At 35.8% G+C, this 18,911-nt stretch overlaps 1 protein-coding gene across 1 annotated transcript; it reads right to left on the minus strand.

Annotated features, from left to right (window-relative positions):
* Positions 1-1,599: 1,599 nt before the first annotated feature.
* Positions 1,600-11,172, minus strand: Smp_176050 (rab6, putative; the record flags this gene model as incomplete). Its single annotated transcript, XM_018791678.1, has 8 exons — positions 1,600-1,695; positions 3,143-3,236; positions 8,898-9,009; positions 10,735-10,802; positions 10,839-10,876; positions 10,919-10,972; positions 11,011-11,069; positions 11,103-11,172. The coding sequence occupies 8 exons, from the start codon at positions 11,170-11,172 to the stop codon at positions 1,600-1,602; spliced, it is 591 nt and encodes a 196-aa protein (XP_018645193.1).
* Between the last annotated feature and the right edge of the window lie 7,739 nt (positions 11,173-18,911).

Consider the following 18,911-nt stretch of genomic DNA (forward strand, 5'->3'; position numbering starts at 1 on the left):
TTTGTCCTATTGTGGCACTCCTCAGCAGTGCGCATCCACGATCCCGACTCGCCAGATTCGAACCCAGGACCTGTCAGTCTCGTGCCAGAATACATAATCGATAGACCACTGAGTCGGCATCCAACTGTGTTAATGTCTAACCTTAACCAATCTACGAAATTGCGTGACCAACCTCCATTGTACTAAGATAGATACCTGTCTCTACCTGACATGGATTAGTTCCACTGGTCACGACTTCTCATTAGAACTCCAGGAATTACCTAATGGAGCCAGTCCCTAGTGAGCATGTGATCATTACCATTATCGATTTCGTGTCGTTTTAATTGATTATTTAATTGAATGACTGTAACGTTTTAAAACGTTACTGGCCGGATACTATCAGCAACAACGTTTTATAGGAGAGGACAAACCAGCTTCCAGCTGAAGAGGAAATTAGGGAAAAACGTTGGATATGGATCAGACATACATTAAGGAAATCACCAACGTGCATTACAAGGCAAGCCCTAACTTGGAATCCAGAAGGGAAGTGGAAAAGAGGAAGGCCAAAGAACACATTACGTCGGGAAATAAAAGGAGATATGAAAAGGATGAATGTGAACTGGAAAGAATTGCCAAGGAGAGAGTTGGATGGAAAATGCTGGTGGGTGGCCTATGCTCCTCGACGAGGGGTAACAGGCGTAAGTAAGTAAGTAACGTTTTAAAAACAAAAAGTAGATATAAAAAATACAGTCCAACAATCAAATATAAGCTAATAGCTTTCAGTTACATGTTACACTAAGGAAATATTGCGGTATCACTTGGTTGATCAAAGTAAATTAGATTAATTTGGATTTTGACATTGAAAGAAAACACTCTTAAAAGTTAAGTATATTTAAAACAATAAATCAATATTAAACAGAATGCTTTTATTATTTAGTTGATATGCGGTTCTTAGTTGCTTAGTTGATTTAAGTAACTAATCAATATGAAATTTTTTAAAAAAAGTTTACTATTTATTTAATTTATTATTTTGAGATGAAAATAATGAAAAGTCAATAATATAAAGTTATTTAAGGAACTGATTCAGTCAGTCAGTCAGTCAGTCAGCTACAACGTAGGACCAGGCACATTTATGCATCGGTCAAAGTTGCCATACCTCATTAGCACAACAAGATGAACACCGGATTCATAGAAGTAATTAATTTAGTGGTGGTAGTATATAAAGAAAGGTTGTATATAAGGATATAGTATAGGAAGGAAGAAAGTTATGAAGCAATTTTAATCTCAAGGTTTAAGGGAAGATTAAGAGTGTATACACCTAAGACATGTCACCTAGAGTCTCCAACCATTGGTTACGATAGTCAATTGAAGTATCGTATAGTAATCTTTTCACTGTGTAAAACGATTCAATCTTATGAATGTTATCTTTATGTTTTACTCTTACCAAAGATCAAGTTTTACCAAAAACATCTAGTCCCTTCAAAATATGTATTCAATAGTGTTAGAATAGATAGAGAAACATTCCATAATGTTCAAGTCATCAAAGTGATCATATTTGAACTTTCAATATGCTTTCCTGTTTACATTGCACATTTCTTTTTTGTTCTCAATTATTCACTGTTAGAGCATGTATACAACGAGAAAAAAAAGGATACGTTCATTTTCTTTTGAATTATTTATACTTTTAACGATTTCCATGACAACTTCATCGAACAACTAAAACAAAAAAATTAATTAGTGATTAAAATTACGTAGCAACAATAATTTAAAAAAGATAACCAAGCAAATGGCTATCAGGACTCAGTAGCTGAGTGGATAACGCGATGGCGTTTGAAGCGAAAGGTACAGGGTTCGAGTTCCAGAGTGAACATCAATTCTGAGATGCAGGTACATCCAGCTGACGAGTCCCAAATAGGACGAAACGCGTATCAAACTGGATTCCACTGATAACCACTATTCATCTTTGCTTACAATGCTTGTGAAATAAGGCTATATCGAGGCGATACGCACAGTATGCACATATGCCAATTGGAGATTGACCAGTTGCAATCCTAAACATCAATAGGTAGATGCAAACAAACAATACTAAGTGAATTTAAACTTCACCCCATTGAACAAGCAAGTGGCTATCAGGACTCATTAGCTGAGTGAATAAAGCGATGAGGTTTCAAGCGAAAGATACTGAGTTCGAGTCCCAGAGTGAACATCAACTCTGAGATGCAGGTATATCCAGCTGGATTCCACTACTAGCCACTATTCATCATTGCTTATAAAAAAAGAAAGTTTATAATTTAACTATAACAATATTATTATTGAATTTAATAGAAAGTCGGTAAAATGTAATTACAAAAATAATAAACAAATAAATTGCTTTCTTTTTTTTGGTTTTATGTCCATGTGATGATTAACTCTAGTGAAATCATTTGAAGCCAAGAAAACAAACAAACAAAGGTATACAGTGTAATGAAAGATTGAGAATAAAAGAAGAATCACTAAAGTAGATTTTCAATGAATTAGTAGTATAGATAAATGATAGGGATATCAGATGAATGAAGGGCTAAGTGATTCCATCATCATTCCCTTATATATAGATATAGTTGTTATCCTAATTAGGCAGAATCTTCAATTAAACCATATCAAGCTAAATTTTCCATAGTTCACATAAGCACAATAAGAGATTGTGGATTATTACGTTTTATACTTTAAAATGTTTATTAATAATTAATATATTTTATCAGAAAGGGGTTTTGAGTAGATTTTTAGTAATTTTATGTAGACGAGATCATGAGTCAATTGGAGATACAACACTATGGAAAACCTAGAAGCACTTGACGGCCGTTTCGTCCTATTGTGGCACACCTCAGCGGTGCGCATCAATTAACGCCGTTGGATACCGGCCTGTTCAGTGGTCTAGAGGTTGAGCGCTCACGCGCGAGACTGATAGGTCCTAGGTTCGAATCGCACGAGGCCGGATCGTGGACGAGCACTGCTGAGTAGTCCCGCAATAGGACGAAACGGCCGTCCAGTGCTTCCAGGTTTTCCATAGTGGTCTAGCTTCAATTGACTAATGACTCGTACATAAAATTAATATATTTGACAAAATATTTCAATCAGTAAAATCAGTTGAAGTATAATAACATAAAATACTCAACTAATTATTTACCTTATTTATTTGGAAATCTGTTTTGGCACTAGTTTCAACAAAGAATAAATTTTCTTTTTCAGCTTTTTTAGCTGCTTCTTCAGTCGTTACGACTCTATAAAAAGGGAAAAGAACTTGTGCAAGTAAAATTCTTTATCTCAGATATACATTCGGATATGATTTTGTCATCAGTTGACTTTGCATGAATCCAACACATACAAATATAAATTTTGATGGAGTCTAGTCCTCTCAGCTGGATGGTTTAGGCGTGAAGCTTTCATCGCTATTCTAAACGACATCATCAGCACAAACTTCAGATAGAAGTGAAGTGTTTGTGCTGATGGTTTCGTTCAATATAACGACACAAACTCCACGGCCAAACTATCCAGCTCAGAGAATGAAACTCCATCAAAACCATCCACGTGAGATAGAAATCTTCTCTGCTATCTCAATATAATTTTTTTAAATTATTGTATTCGATGAAGATGCATAGGCCTCTTTACTCCTAGTGTAATATTTAAAGTGTCTGAAGTAAGTTTACAGCCATATCTATATCCTAAATTCAAAATGTTACTCCAGAACTTTAAAGCTTAGTCTAAGAGTTGGAAGTGAAATAACTTATCGTCTTGACTACTTCAGTTATCTTGAAAGTTTCATTAGTTCTGTGAAATAAGTAGCTCACACAGTTTCAGTGTGGACATAGGAAAATAATTTTGATGTTTACAAACTGTTGAACGTGTGACCCCAAAAATATGTTTTTCTAACTATAGAAATGTAAGGATGTTGGACACATGAAGTGGACATACAAGACATGCATAGCTTGTTAGAATTTTATCAACGTTATTCTCAAGCATGATAGAAGATTCAAGTGAGCAATGTTGATATTAGGAGAATACTTTTAGCTAGAGATGGTTGATATGGCTTCGAATCTTCAGTGAGTTTATTGATATGAGTTACACATCTCAAACCACCTTCTGTCTAGAGTCGTAATGACAGCTACCTAATAAGTAACCATGACCAAGCCAAGATACCTAATAACTCATAAAGTCACTAACTTCTAAAGTCATAAAGTGCAGAGGAAATTGTACTGATCATGATATGGGTTGTTTATAATGCTAAACTTAACATTATCGCATAATTATTGTTTCTCATTCTCATGATTTGTTTTTGATCTATATTTTCTATGTTTGATTTCTACTGTCATTGTCACCAATATTATTTCTTCTGGTTGGGCTGATACAAACTGAGACTGTTTGAATTGATTAAAATTGATGCCATACTATTGTAGTGACCTGCTTTTCTCGACGAGGACGCGATTGGTATAATGGAAACAATTATTATTATAACCAATTGTACCAGTGATTGTTTTACTGTACTCGTTTTATTTAACTGTATTAAAATCACTTTTCGTTCGGTCGCCCGACTTGTCCGTTCAAACTTTCTTACGCTCTGCCCTTATTGCCTGTACCCGTTGGCACGTCTTGGTATTCTTTCGATACCACGAGATCACCAATAAATATACTTTATCTGGACTAATTACAGCCTTCTGGTTTATGATCTAGCGAAGGAACCAAGTCGTTTTTGGGCGCGTAATCTTATTGTAGTGGTGATCATAGTCAACCGAGACTCGACGCCATCTACACTATAAACAATTTATATCATACTGAATGAATACATGATAATATAGACATAAAAAAAACACTATTACTTAATCACTACTTAAGTTTGTAGAAGTGTCAAACTTTTCTCTAAGGTTGTTATTAAAACGATTCTTTACATGATCAAGAGTATGGAAATAATTGAGTACATTTGGAAATCTATGGGTACATACTAAATAACCTGATGAATTCGGATAATAATTGAATTAAAATGCGTTGCTCTTTGTCATCGAACATAAACAATATAAACGTCATTATCATTTTTGGTCATTTTTAATGTCCAGAACGTTAAATCACGCTAAGGTTATGTCATAACATAACATAAGCTGACAATGTAAACTGTTAAGTTCGGACCTAAACGTTTGAACATTTTACGCGCACTTCAAGACCTGAAATTCTGGGATTCAATTCACTGTGTGGAGACTATGGTGTTTACTGATTAGTAGTTACAAACTGCAACGAAACCGCTTTCTGTTAGACTGATGTTCAGTGGTCTTAATACTAATATCGTTTCGTGATAAGGATTACACTTCACATTATGCTAAGTAGGTATGAGACTTTGAACAATTTCATAAAATAGTTATTATGTTTTAAACGTAAAGTCATACATGTATAGAATTTTATTTGGATCAATGATTTACCACGTGAGTATCAAGTTACATTCAGACCTTGTAATTAGTGTTTTAATTTTGTTAATTTTAAAACTCAAACTAATTCCATCAAAAAGCTGGTGACTTTTAAATACATAAAGAAGTTTAGCGACTTTACGGTTTATTTATGGCATGATAAATTACTTGTAAAAAAGGAGATTTCTAAAGTTCTATATTTGCGATAAATGCCGACAAAATATAAATCTTTAAAAAAAAATAGTAGGTTCGATACACTAGATGAATTCAAACACGTTTCGTCCTATTTTGGACGCAAAAATTGAACGCACCTGCATCTCAGGGTTGATATTCACTTCAGGAACTACTATTGCCATTATTATTATTACTATTATTATTGTTATATGTACTGTACACTAGATCGGGATATTATTTACTTAGCTTAAGAGTCACTTGCATAATTTGTTGTCGATATATTTTATCCACTAATGAATAAACTGATACACTATTTGGTTAGCATAATAGTTAGTGAAATCCCAGTATAAAGACTTTTCTCTACCTTGCTTACTGAACTTTATCAAAGTAACTACCTGTTGACATGCCATTGAAAATTGTTTTGGAATGAGGTTTGGGTCTACAGAGAACGTTGCTACTTTAATCTCAAGTTGAAAACGTTTACAATGAGACATATCAATGCTAAAATTCTGGTCTAATCAATATATCATCATCATGTCGGATCGTAACGTTTATCTGATTGGGGCTTTATAGATAGCTGACGTGATATCGCATCAGAGCTCATCCATAACAATTCTGAATGGTGTCATTCTAATCTGATAGTTTCGATGAAATGGATGGAATAAATCAAATATTCAGATTCTAAACATTTATCAATTAGATAATGAACATTTAATCATTTACTTCTTGGTAGTGAACCATAATTCCTTATACCAGCGCATAAGGTTATCAAGTTCTATCGAATAATAACATATACAAAGTTATCTTACATGAAAAAGCTATATTAAGTGTATGATTCAAACTAAAAAGAATCATTGGAATCATTTAAATATTACCAATTATTCTCAACAAAGTTCGTTAAGAAACATCCGACGAAAGCGATTCTGATCACTCAATGGAGTATCAAAACTCTATTCATCGATTAGAACAAGTTTGACTTAAATTAGCGCAACTCAGGATCATAAGTGCATAAAGACACTTAAATTTATATAGTCAAGGTCATGAGTCAATTGAAGCTGGACCACTGTGGAAAACCTGGAAGCACTGGACGGCCGTTTCGTTCTATTGTGGCACTCCTCAGCAGTGCGCATCCACGATCCCGACTCGCCAGATTCGAACCCATGACCTACCAGTCTCGCGCCAGCGCACTTAATCGATAGACCACTAAGCCGGCATCCAGCGGTTTTAGTGTCTAACCTCAACCAATCCGCGAAGTTGTGCGACCAACTTCCATTGTACTGAGGTAGATACCTGTCTCTATCTGATATGGATTAGCTCCACTGGTCACGACTTCTCACTAGAACTCCAGGAATTATCTCATGGAGCCACTCACTAGTGAGCATATGATTTATGATTTATGTTACAACTATTCGTATGCAGGTAAGTAATTCTATCTAACTTCCAATGCTTTATTTATTCGGTAGCGGTTTCAAGTAAATTATAAATAAACACCCCGATATATAAAAAACGTGAAGTTTTGTGAAATGTAGGATGACCATTAACAATATGTGATGTTTGTATGAACTAAAGATTCCTTTGTACCTGATGACTGTCTAATTTTAAATTCCAAATACAATACGTTCGTTCGTGTTTATATAATACTTCTAGGGTAAACTGAGTTATTCCTAGGATTCCTAGTTTGCACTATAATTCAAATACTCTTAATTATCACACAAGATCAAAATAAAGAACTGGTAATTCGTAAACCAGATGAGACTGTATGTAAAATTTTACCTGTATATCCAGAAATTAAACATCATATTTAACGGCACAATAGAGTGCCTCACATTAACAATCACTGAGTGTGAAATGCTGTGTAACATTTTTGGTATAGCGTGTGTTAAAGTTAGTCTATTTAATTTGTCTTCTAACCATATATATATATATATATATATATATATATATATATATATATATATATATATATATATATATATAATTCATGTTGACTACCTTTACAAGTCTGGCAAACCAATTTAATTTACTAAAATATTAAGAGGAATATCATTGGGACTGTAAGCCATGGGATCATATTGCAGTATGTGCTACTCAAATCATCATAAGTAGTACATAACCTTTGTCAGGAATAGAATGTCTGGCAGCAGAAGATAGAGAAGATCGTGGAGGAAAAAACGGAAACAGAAAACAAATGGTATGGAAATGCGGGAACAATGAAATCTGAGACAATTAATGAGCATTTTGCAAATAAAGTATTTATTGTATGGTTCCCAGATTGCACTAAGATATTCTGTAATGTTGTACTAAAATACATTCGATTGTTTTTACCTGTGTTCTCGTTCACTACAATATTACACTTAAGACAGAAGCTCTAGAATTATGTGTTTACTATTTGCGTAAGTGTGGGTATATGTAATTCGCATATTATTTCGTACATATCAATCAAGCAGTGGTCAGTTTAACTCAACCGTGTCAACAGGGAGATAGATAAAAATAATATAATTTTGTAGTGGCCCCTATATATCACGGACCCGCTGAATCCGGAAAAATGTGCTGTTGGGTTTTCATCTAATAATATAAATTTATTGTGCTTGCATTCAGACTTTGTGTTGGTAAAATTTACTCCATTTAGGGTGGTGTGTGTATATGGTTGGAGCGTATGTTGCATATCAATAGCCAGCTGATAGTTGAGTTGTTTAAAAGGAGGATAAAAGCAAGAAGATCAGGTCATGTAAACAATGAATGGTGTTGTTTGTTATCTTCCTGAACCTTGCCTGCAGATGAAAACCTACGAGCCGTATGCCCTGAAAAGCCCATAATCTGTGATTGCAGAAGTCAGGTAACATTGTTTCAAGTTGGTTTCAGTGAAGTAACTAGTATTCATTCTTCATCTACCTCCAAATATTAAACTCTAATTTCCCAATAAAACTTTGTACCTTTTATTCTTACTCGCTTTATGTCTAGAATAACTCTAAAATTCCTTCTCTCTGCTGTCACCAGCTTTTGCAAGTTGTTTTGATGTGCTTTCTTACCAGATCCTATGTTTGCTGTAGTCAAATGGGTGAGGAGTATAGACTAATTCTAGCCAACGACATAACTATTTATGATCGCTTTTTATTAAATGGTGAAAAGTAGGTTCAGAAGATAACACTTTGTTCAATAACACAAGTTATAACTGAATTTCTAAGCAGCGAAATGTCTGCCGTCAAGTATTACTAATGACCTACAAAGTTTTCGTGATATTCGTTTAGCAAAGTTGTAATATAGTATGTTAAAAAGTTCGATCGAATACAATTTTCAAAAATTTGGATCATAACTTACCGTTTGTCTTCTAAATCAACTTTGTTGCCAACGAGAAAAATCAATGTTTTCGATGGACGTTCAGTGCGAATTTCTGAAATCCATTTATCTGCTCTGACAAATGATTCCCGACCTTACACATCAGAAAAAAGAAGGAATAATTAAGCTAGCATTGATTTCTGTGACATGAATAAAATTGCTATAAAATGAAATTTTAGTACATGCTTTGGTGCTTAGTGTATGTGACCAATTCTGACAACAAAGAAAGACATATGTATGATAAAACATATGTCTCGGAATTATCTCTCAAGCCGAGAGAAAGCTTTCTTTGAATTTGACTCGAGATACCATTTTGTTGATCGTCACCAAAAAAGTTGAAGTTTCAATACTTTATTCGAAAATTGACAGAATAATAACAACAAAAGCTATAAATTTTAGGACAATCAGGAAAAAAGACCGTTTTTTTTACGGCAGAAAACCAAAACTTTATCTAGCTTTTTTGTTGCCTTCTAACTTCCATAAAATAAAATAGACTATCAAAACATAAGGATGAAAGAATTACTTGTCAATATATTTGTAAACCAACGTATTGTTCGAATAATTTTGTGCAGTGATAACTATCACTTCACTGGCACTAGTTGAAATATAAATAAGCGATCGGTTTTGTCTTATTAGATAATAGAATCAGTGACCAAAACATGGATTAGTGTAGGTTATCAGTTAGGCAATTTTCAATGGTTTAATTAGCTATCTGTTAAGTATAAGAGAATTAAACATCATCATTTATCATTTATATGTATTTCATTTTCAGGATATATAATTAATGTATACTGATGGATAATGAACCTTTCATTTTGTCGAATTCGTTTCACATATTTCACCCTAAACATTGAAATGAAGTGCCTTATTTTGAATTCATCACTCACAATATAAAGCATCTTGATGAAATACCGTTCATAACCACTTAATGGATATCAAAGAACTTTAATATATTGTTATCCTTAGCTACTGAAGGTTTGTTGTAAAATATTCAATATGAAGTCTGAGAAGATTACTTAACATGTCAAACTAGTTCAAGTGTATCAAAGATAATTAACTGTAGTTACTAATGGTTGAATACTTGTCAACGTTTAGTAGGTCTCAAATCAACTAAATAATTAACAAAACGAACTATGCTGGCTACTTCATTACTCAAAACAAACGAATGTATTACCTCCCGACTCCTCCGTTCGAAGTAGCCCGTAAGCTTTGGATTAGACGCACATTTTGCCGGTGTTAAAATTTAGTTAGAAAACGTCTCATCCAATTACCTTCAGATATCTAAATCTTGTAGTTTATTTTCAAATAAAGCATTTGTAATTTGAATATTTTCCCTAATAACGGTAAAATGAATACGTTTTGAACTAGGCGAGACAGTAAAAAACTTAAGTAGTCAGACTTTTATAGTAAGCTATGAGTAATACTCACAAAAAACCCTTCTTTTAAATGGAATTTGGCTTCTTTAAACCATTTCTGCGGCACATTACCAGAACAGTGATCGTTTGGACAAAAATTACAAGGTTTGTGTATAGGTAATACAGTTTCAAACTCCAGATCTTGAACCTACAATTAGTCTTGAGCAACATAAAAACCGCTTAATGCACTACTTTTTTTAATTTCCTTTAAAAGCTTCATAATTGTACCTAAATTAACAAATGACAGAGACGACGAGCTATCTCGTTCGAACCCTAACAACGGGAAGTCAACTAACGTCCAAAATTATGAACACACAATTGTCACCTGAAAGCATCTAACTTTTTGTGTTGGCAAATGATAATCAAACTATCCGACTTATTTTATTTATTCAAAAGCCACTTACTTGTGACATCATAAACAACAATTGCCACGGACGAATCCTTTATATAGCTAGGAATGAGGCTGCTAAATCTTCATGTGACATGAAATTTAAACTTTTCGAAATACCTTTCCTGACCAGCTGTATCCCACAGCTGCAAACGTATCTGGTAAATGAAGGTCAAATAAAAAATAACACACCTTCTTACTGATTTTTCATTGAAACAGAGAGTTTTGGAAACAAAGTCAATGCCTATTGTAGCCTGCAATATCACAAATGCATGTAATAAGTTCAACAAACATGATAAGCTGGATCGAATGTATCATGCATGAAACGTAGGATGATGGATGTCTTGCCAGCTACTAATTCAAAGTGATCGTTATAAAAGTTACCGCCATGTTCCCCAAGGAAAACACATTTGGACTTTATAATCGAATACTCAGGATCAACTGCTCCCTTCATCCCGCGAAAACTAATAAAAATGACAAAGCTCCCGCGGAAAAGTATATTGTTCAAATTGTCAGGACGGAACGAAAGCTTTCGCTTTAACGGATTCCGTATATAGGGGCAGTTGATCGTCGATGCCTATAGGTAGAAATCTGAGCACGTCTAACAATAAAAACGGACATGTAAGTAAAGTATAAGGAATTACTTTCCTTTTGAAAGACCTTGAAAGTCGCTTGAACTACCTAAATCGGAAGCGAATTCCAAGATTTTACCAATTGTAAAAGGCAGTGGGTGTTGCTTCAAACCATTATGCTGGGACTTGTCTCAAATTCCTTGGAGTTATCCCTAAGGTGAGTGTCGAGACTGAGCTTAAGTAGGTATTTTCGGGGACGTAGATGAGTGTTTAGAATGTTACTAGTCATTAGGTTACCTCTAAAATATCTACACACTAATGGATAGAGGCTCATTGAATTGAGGCTCTATTTGTGAGGCTTAAATGTAAGTCATAGAGCTGATTTCGTGAATCACTTTTGCATACATCCTAGTGTATTCTTATCCATCCAGAACGAGGTAGGAAACACTATATTTCCATGTTCTAAATGGGTCCCAATAAGACTGTTAAAGACTAAAACAAACACTCTCCTGTCGGGTTGGAAAGAAATGTGCGGTAACGTCAACGGTGTAAGGTTTGTTCAGACGACATTTTTGTCTCGGTTAGAGTAAGACTCCAGATCATATGGTACCAACACCCTTTCGATATTTTTCAACTTGGGATACCTCTAACATGTCTCAGATGGACTACGTTACACTTTGAAGTGCCAAAGGTTAGTCCACCGTCATCTGCCTAACTTTCAAGTTGAGTCGTATCCTCCTGAATTGCCAGCTAATTATCTTGGTTGCAAACTAGTCTCCACAGTTTCGTATAGCTAGAGTAAAGCAACGTATCAGACAGTACTTGTTGAGGAAGGTCGTTTATACAGACTATGAAGAGTTCCTAGTACTAAACCTCGAGGTACCCCACAAGGACATTCCATAGCTTGAGACAAAGCGAAGTTTCCTCCAACCCTAAAAAGTCAATTGTTGAGATCTGAAGCGTTACCTCATCGTTTGAGCTTATTGATGAGAAATGTATGATTGAACTAAACGAAAGCGTTTAAGAAGACAAGACAAATGACGTCAACTTTCCCTCATGATCAAGGATGGTTGTCCACCTACCCACCGTGGGCAGCAGGTTGGTAATGCAAGAATGACCCTTCCTGAAACTGTGCTGTTGGGTAGAAAGACGTTTGTGGATAGTAAGTAGCCACGTAGACCGTTGCATGTCAGAGGCTCCATAATTTTTGACGGTTTCGAAAGAGTTGCTACCGGTTGGTAACTTGAAGGTCCACAACGTCGACTTCCTTTGAAAATTGGCGTTATAAGAACCAGTTTTTTCTGGTATCTCGGGTTAGCGAATGTGAGAACACCACGTCAAGATTGAAGACACTTCTCTTATCATGACCGATTGTACTATATGCAGGCCAGGAGAGATGTTCTTGCTTAGATGCTGCGGTTTTTGATGCACTTAATCAGTAATAATGTTTCCTTTGGAGTCCTATTGAGTTGCATATGAAGCTCTCACTGGTGCAGCTAGTATGGGGAGGTTGAAATGTTTAAAAATACTGTTCTTCCAGAAGGTTGGCGGCGTTGCCGTCGTTGTTGGTTGGGTCATCTGGGCCCAACAATTGGAAGACCCCGGTTTTGGCTTGTCGAAGAAAGGTTGCGTGATAGAGTAAACTGTTCGAGAAGCAGATAGATTTGTGGATTAGCATTATTTGATACGGAAGCGTGTTTCCTCTAATGGCCTTTGTGCATCGTTTCGTTGCTCATTTGAACTGTCTGTATATGTCGTTGTCGTCAGTTCGCCTGTATTCCGCTAAGCAGTGATTTTTGCATCTAAGCATTCGGAGACTGAGATTCTTGATGACTGTACGTTGCTTGCAATGTTTGGGGACCGTTTACGAGACAGACTGTTTTGTAGCACATAAGATTGTTCACAGTAAAACAGTCCAAATGAGCGTCCACATCAATTTGAAGGTGGATGTCCCAGTCTACCAGATGTAGAATGACCTGTAAAGCTGACACATACAACAATTTGAAATTCCAATGCCTGTTGTTAACAGGATTTTTAAGCTCAGTTTTGCCTATAAAACGGAGGTATATGACTGCTCAATCACTTTCCCCGAATAGAGCCGGGACTGAGAAGTTGTAAATTATGGAATTCTTCATTTGCAAATACTCAGTCAAAGGGTGACGTTATCTGACTGTTTATTCATCAATTGGTTAACTTAATTTTCAAGTCATCCCAACTCTTCAATGAGGTTGAAGAATTGAGCTTCAGTAAAATTTTCACCTCTAATATACGTGTGTTCATCATATGTGACGTTAGGAAGATTGAAATCTCTTAGGGTCGAGATATAAGTGGGTTTAAGACCTGTAGCGCAGGTCCGTCCCTTCAGCATACGATTTTCAAACCCTTGTCGGTGATGGGCTTCCTATAGTTGACCCAAACTAGATATCACGAGGTGTTGCACATTCTTACTGAGTTTTATATATATTCATCAAGACTGATAAACCCTTGAGTATACTTGGAAGCATACGAAGTTTACGCGCCTGCTCCACTCCTCATTTCAATGTGGTTCTCGTTTGCCAGCAATTTCACTTGTTGGGCCAATATATTTTCTAGTCTCCTGGACCGCTTTATGAACTAACATCATAGTCCCGGCTTTTCCGGATACCCTGCTACAAGATGTTTATTTAACGAATGAACGCCTTATGAGATTCATCCAGTGTGTTCCTGATAAAAACGCACTCTTGCTCACCTGCCTACACGAAATCACTACACTCATGGCCTGCTATTCTGTCACAATGTCACACGAATATCAGTATTAATTGTCGAAAAGTTTCACAGCAACGATAATAAAATAGTCCGATTTACCCTTCCGATTCTTGCCAAGCGCAACAAATTAAAGACAATAAATATGCGTTTCCAATATAGAGACGATGCAAACACCGAATGGGAGAACTTTCAACTTTTAATAAAGCACTCTGATTGAAGCAGATCCTTTACCAGTGATAGGCTCTTAGAAACATTGAAAATATTCAATACATACGCAGAATCTGCACTGGATACTACTATTTCCTCTAAACAATTACTCCCCATATCAATCAAAAGACTAGGTCTAAGCTGCGAGAACTAAAAAGGACGTACTATATATCAAAGGACTTCAGTCCCTGCATTAGACATAATAGTACTTGAAGGAGTCCAAAGTCAACACAATAAAATATAAAGAGGCAGATGAACGTATTGTGTTCACTAATGAATCAAAAGCCCAAAGCTGATATCATCTCCCTGCAAAACGCATAAGAAAGAACGCAGGTCATAACATTTAATACAGACATATAAATATCACTCCAGTTACATCACGTTTGATGGAAAAGTGATGCAAAACCAACTATCTGATCACCTACTTAAGGAAGATCTAATAGACCTGTCACAACACGGCTTCGTTAGAGCAAGGTCCTGAAGTACATGTCTGATAGACTTCTTTGACGAGGTTACACGCATACGTGACCAAAAGAAACTAATGTTTATACTATATTCGATATTAAGAAAGCCTTTGATAAAGTACCTCATAAAGTTCTATTAAACAGACTCCAGTCAGTTGGAATTACAAACCTCCTTTTGCAATGGATCAAGTTTTTTTCACAAACAAATACCAAATGACCAGGACTGAGTCTAGGACATCTACATCTCAACCAACAACCAGTGTCTTGGGTCTATTGCCTTTTACAGCCTACATCGACAATATATGCAGGTGCTTCAACACAGGTAAAACCTACCTTTAAGCTGATGACTTGAAAGTCATCAATATAACTAATATTTGCTATGCACGTAGTACTATGCAAACAATCCGACATGAACTCAACATGGTAGATAACTGGTGCAAACGCTGTAGGTCAGAGCTCAACACAGACAAATCCGGTTAGCTATGTATTGGAGACACGTCTCTCACATTAAAACTAGCACTGAACAAGAACACACTGCCGAGACTGACATTAGTAACTGACCTAGGGGTACAATACTCAGACAGTCTTAACTTCCTAAAACATATCTAAACGAAAGCGTCTCAGATAAAGAGATTGCTTGACTTCATCCTTCGTAATTTCTTTCAAGATGAATGTAAAATCATTTCTTATAAAATTTGTGTAAGACCTGTCATAGAATACTGCTCATTCTTATTCTCCAACCTACGACTATCCCATATACTTAAGGTGGAAAGAATACAACAAGATTTTACCCGCAAAATAAGTGAGACCGACTCACTTATTTTGCGTACAGTTCTCGATGCCATATCTTAGGAATAGGACCCCTTTGAAAAAGAAGGCTTTGATCCAATTTGATTATTTACTTCAAACTCCTTAAAAACCTCATCAATTACACATGTTATAAAGTCCTTGCCCAAGACTCACATGAATACAACCTTCGAGACAAAGTATCCATTGTCAAAGTTGAGAAATACTTCTTCCTCATCAAGTATAAATTATTATGGAACAGTCTTTCCTCTGAAACACGCACGACGGATAAATTACATACGTTTGTAAGACTTATTGATCAAGCCATCACTTGAACTGATCTAGCACGATCGAACATTTCTGCGTCTCACTGAAACATCATAGGCTCTCTATATGTATAGGCCATATTGGACTCTAAGTTCACTGCGTCTTACTTTCCTACTTAGCAGTTGTATTAGATAACTTATCCTCACCACTTATTTGCTTGAAGTAGACAGGTAACTCACTGAACCTATCGATATTGCTCAACTAAACTTGGTCTTTACGGGACACTCACTACTTCCCTACAAAGTCAAGAGAACTGCGAAATCGATTGCCTACTACCAGTGGTTTTGCATCTACGGAACCTGTTACCCATCAGCCGATCAGGATAGCACATAATAACATCAGCACCAAGTTAATGTGGGTTCCTTCTTGTCTATTCTACATCAGCCTTCTACTTTGTCATACACTATTTTGACTTTCACTTAGTTTTATTTCATCACTCATTGCCTTATCTATATATAATATATTCCTATACTTTTCTGCCTACTTTGGTAAACAATTATTCTACATTACACCCTTCTAAATGCCTACACTCTGACTGGCGACTTATGCTTTATACTTTAGCCAATTAGAGCATTGCAAGGATGCCTTACCCACAGTCCATAATTTCTAACTACCTGATAAGCTTGTAAAATGGTACTTTTAGAAATGATATTTTTCAACAGTATGTGAAACATTGTTTAGCTCTAATATCCAAGTACCTTGATGCTCCTTTGATTTTCTTTTCTCAAAATCTCTTTCTCAGGGCACAGCTATGGGGCTTCTGACGCCTGGAGCAGGCTTAACGTGCGCGTTTTTTCAAGGTCATAGTTCAAGCCGAGCGCTCAACAAATCTGCTTTTCAACAACTATAAAGTTAAAAAGTTCTATTGCATAAATACTTAGCACGGCCAGAATTATGACACAATAATAATAGTAATAATTTATTCTCAAATAACAGTTTGTTACATGAGGCATGCCGGTTTACAGGCAATATCAAATTGTTAAAGAAGTTACAATTTTCACTGTTGAAAATTACTCAGCTGGGTTGATATTTCATAAAATATGAATGTAAATGGATTTCGTAAGGAACATGTCAATATCACACTTGGCGCACTTTATGGGGGTAGCGTTGCAACTTACAACTGATGGTCGAGAATAGATACATGCGAAGTTGGGGGCTTTTAGAAGTTTCGAACTTATATCCCTCCAGAATATTGGAAGCTTCAATAACGGTGTAGGACGAGGTCACTCGTGCCATATCTGTTTTCGGTGGAGTATCTGCAGGAGGCTGAAAAAGGTCTAAGAAAAAGGAAGGACGAAAAGCAGAGCACACAATATTCATGGAGGAATAGTTAAGGTATAACCATTTAGTCTATTTGTCTGTTACTGAAGTACTTATTAGGTAAGAGCATACTAATGTGTTAAAGAAAAATAAGTGTGGGCAAGGTATGAGTGGATAAGGAACTGTATAAATGAAGGTAGTGCGGAAGGAAGTATGGAATTGTGTAATTATAAAATAAAGTGCTGAAAACAGTATTCCGATACAAATGACTATCTCCCTTTACTTTAGAAGCTGTTTGAACTCTTTTTTTGTTTTTAGATTTTGTAGGGTATAGAGTGGGCTTCGTTTTTAGCCAACTGTCTAGTTTGCTTGTAATTGGATTACTCGGTAGGAAGTGGAACCAATTCAGCTTTTTTAACATGATTTAAAGTGGTATTTTGCATGAACAAATCAGCATCAATACAGTTGGTTCGTGACATCCGACTTGACATAAGGAGCCGTAATTTAACATGTTCTGCCCTACAGACACGGGTTGATTGAAGTTATCTTCCCACCATCATGTTTGCTGGTCAGTAACGCCACCCTCCCTCCTTTTATGATGTTAGGCTCTCTTACGTTTGTGGTCGGTATGAATATTGCTTTTATCAAGGACCATAGTTGGAATACACTGTCTCTACAAGTTCCATGTTACAAGCAAATCAGATGGTAATAGCATTTGTATTATGGGTTAGATATCCATTTAATATATCGTACTACTATGAAGATAACTAATGGTAAAGGTTAGAAGAGACAAGTCAGATTATATGTGGTTAAGAGATGGTAAGGGCTAATAGCATACCAGAGGATATGAAAGAGAATATTGTAAACTTTTCAGGGTAAGAAAAATAAAACATTGAATAACTCACAAGAATTTAGGACATATGAGCTTCTTTTGATCGGCCTTAGTTGGTCAGCATCCATAAGATTAGTGAGTTATCTGTCTACTTGTAATAAGAAAAATAAAAGGACATGACACTTGGGAAGAATAATTTGGATTTATCCATTAGAGAGATTCGGAAACTGAAAATGAGGGTTAGGAGCGGAAGGTCATGGTTAATAATCAATAAATAGTGGGGAAGGATAAAGCACTTGGAACTGGTGTATAATATAGACGCGACGCCACACTGGAAAAATGTTTTAAAAACTATACTCAGTGTAATATCAACGCTCAAACCTAATTATTAACGCCACAAGACATCTGCATGAATGTACTAATATTTAATTTTGCCCATTTAATCTATTTAACGACCCTACTTGGGAATCATACTGCAAGCAAACTAATGTTGTAATTTGTAGATCATGCCCGCAAAAAAAGCGTGTACCTGCTGTGACAGAAATATATTACATAAATATGAGAAAAAGCGAAATCGACGAAGCTCAACGGATACCCAACGAACACTTCAATTCATATTCGGGATTGCTACCGTGTACCAGGTTGTCCACAGTGACTGAGATTTTTTGTCACTTTTACACTTATCTTTATGCGTTCACATTAATTAATCAGTACTTCGATCGTTTCACATTGAAAGTATTCAGGAAAGAAAATCATGACGTGAACGAATACTATTAGGAAATTCGATGCATATACATCGTGGGAGACTTTAATAGACGCCTTTTGGGAATGTGATGTTGTTTCAAAAAAGTGAATCCATTTACAAATGTAGTATGCGGCCGACCGAAAATCTCATGAGCAATACTAGGTTAAATATATAGCGACAAATCCTCCGAGCTTGAAGATGATGCCGAACAGTAATTGGCAATTAGGAAACTTAGGTACATATTCATATGACGTT

This window comes from Schistosoma mansoni, assembly GCF_000237925.1.
Source record: "Schistosoma mansoni, WGS project CABG00000000 data, chromosome 1 unplaced supercontig 0135, strain Puerto Rico, whole genome shotgun sequence".
NCBI classification, from domain to species: Eukaryota; Metazoa; Platyhelminthes; class Trematoda; order Strigeidida; family Schistosomatidae; genus Schistosoma; species Schistosoma mansoni.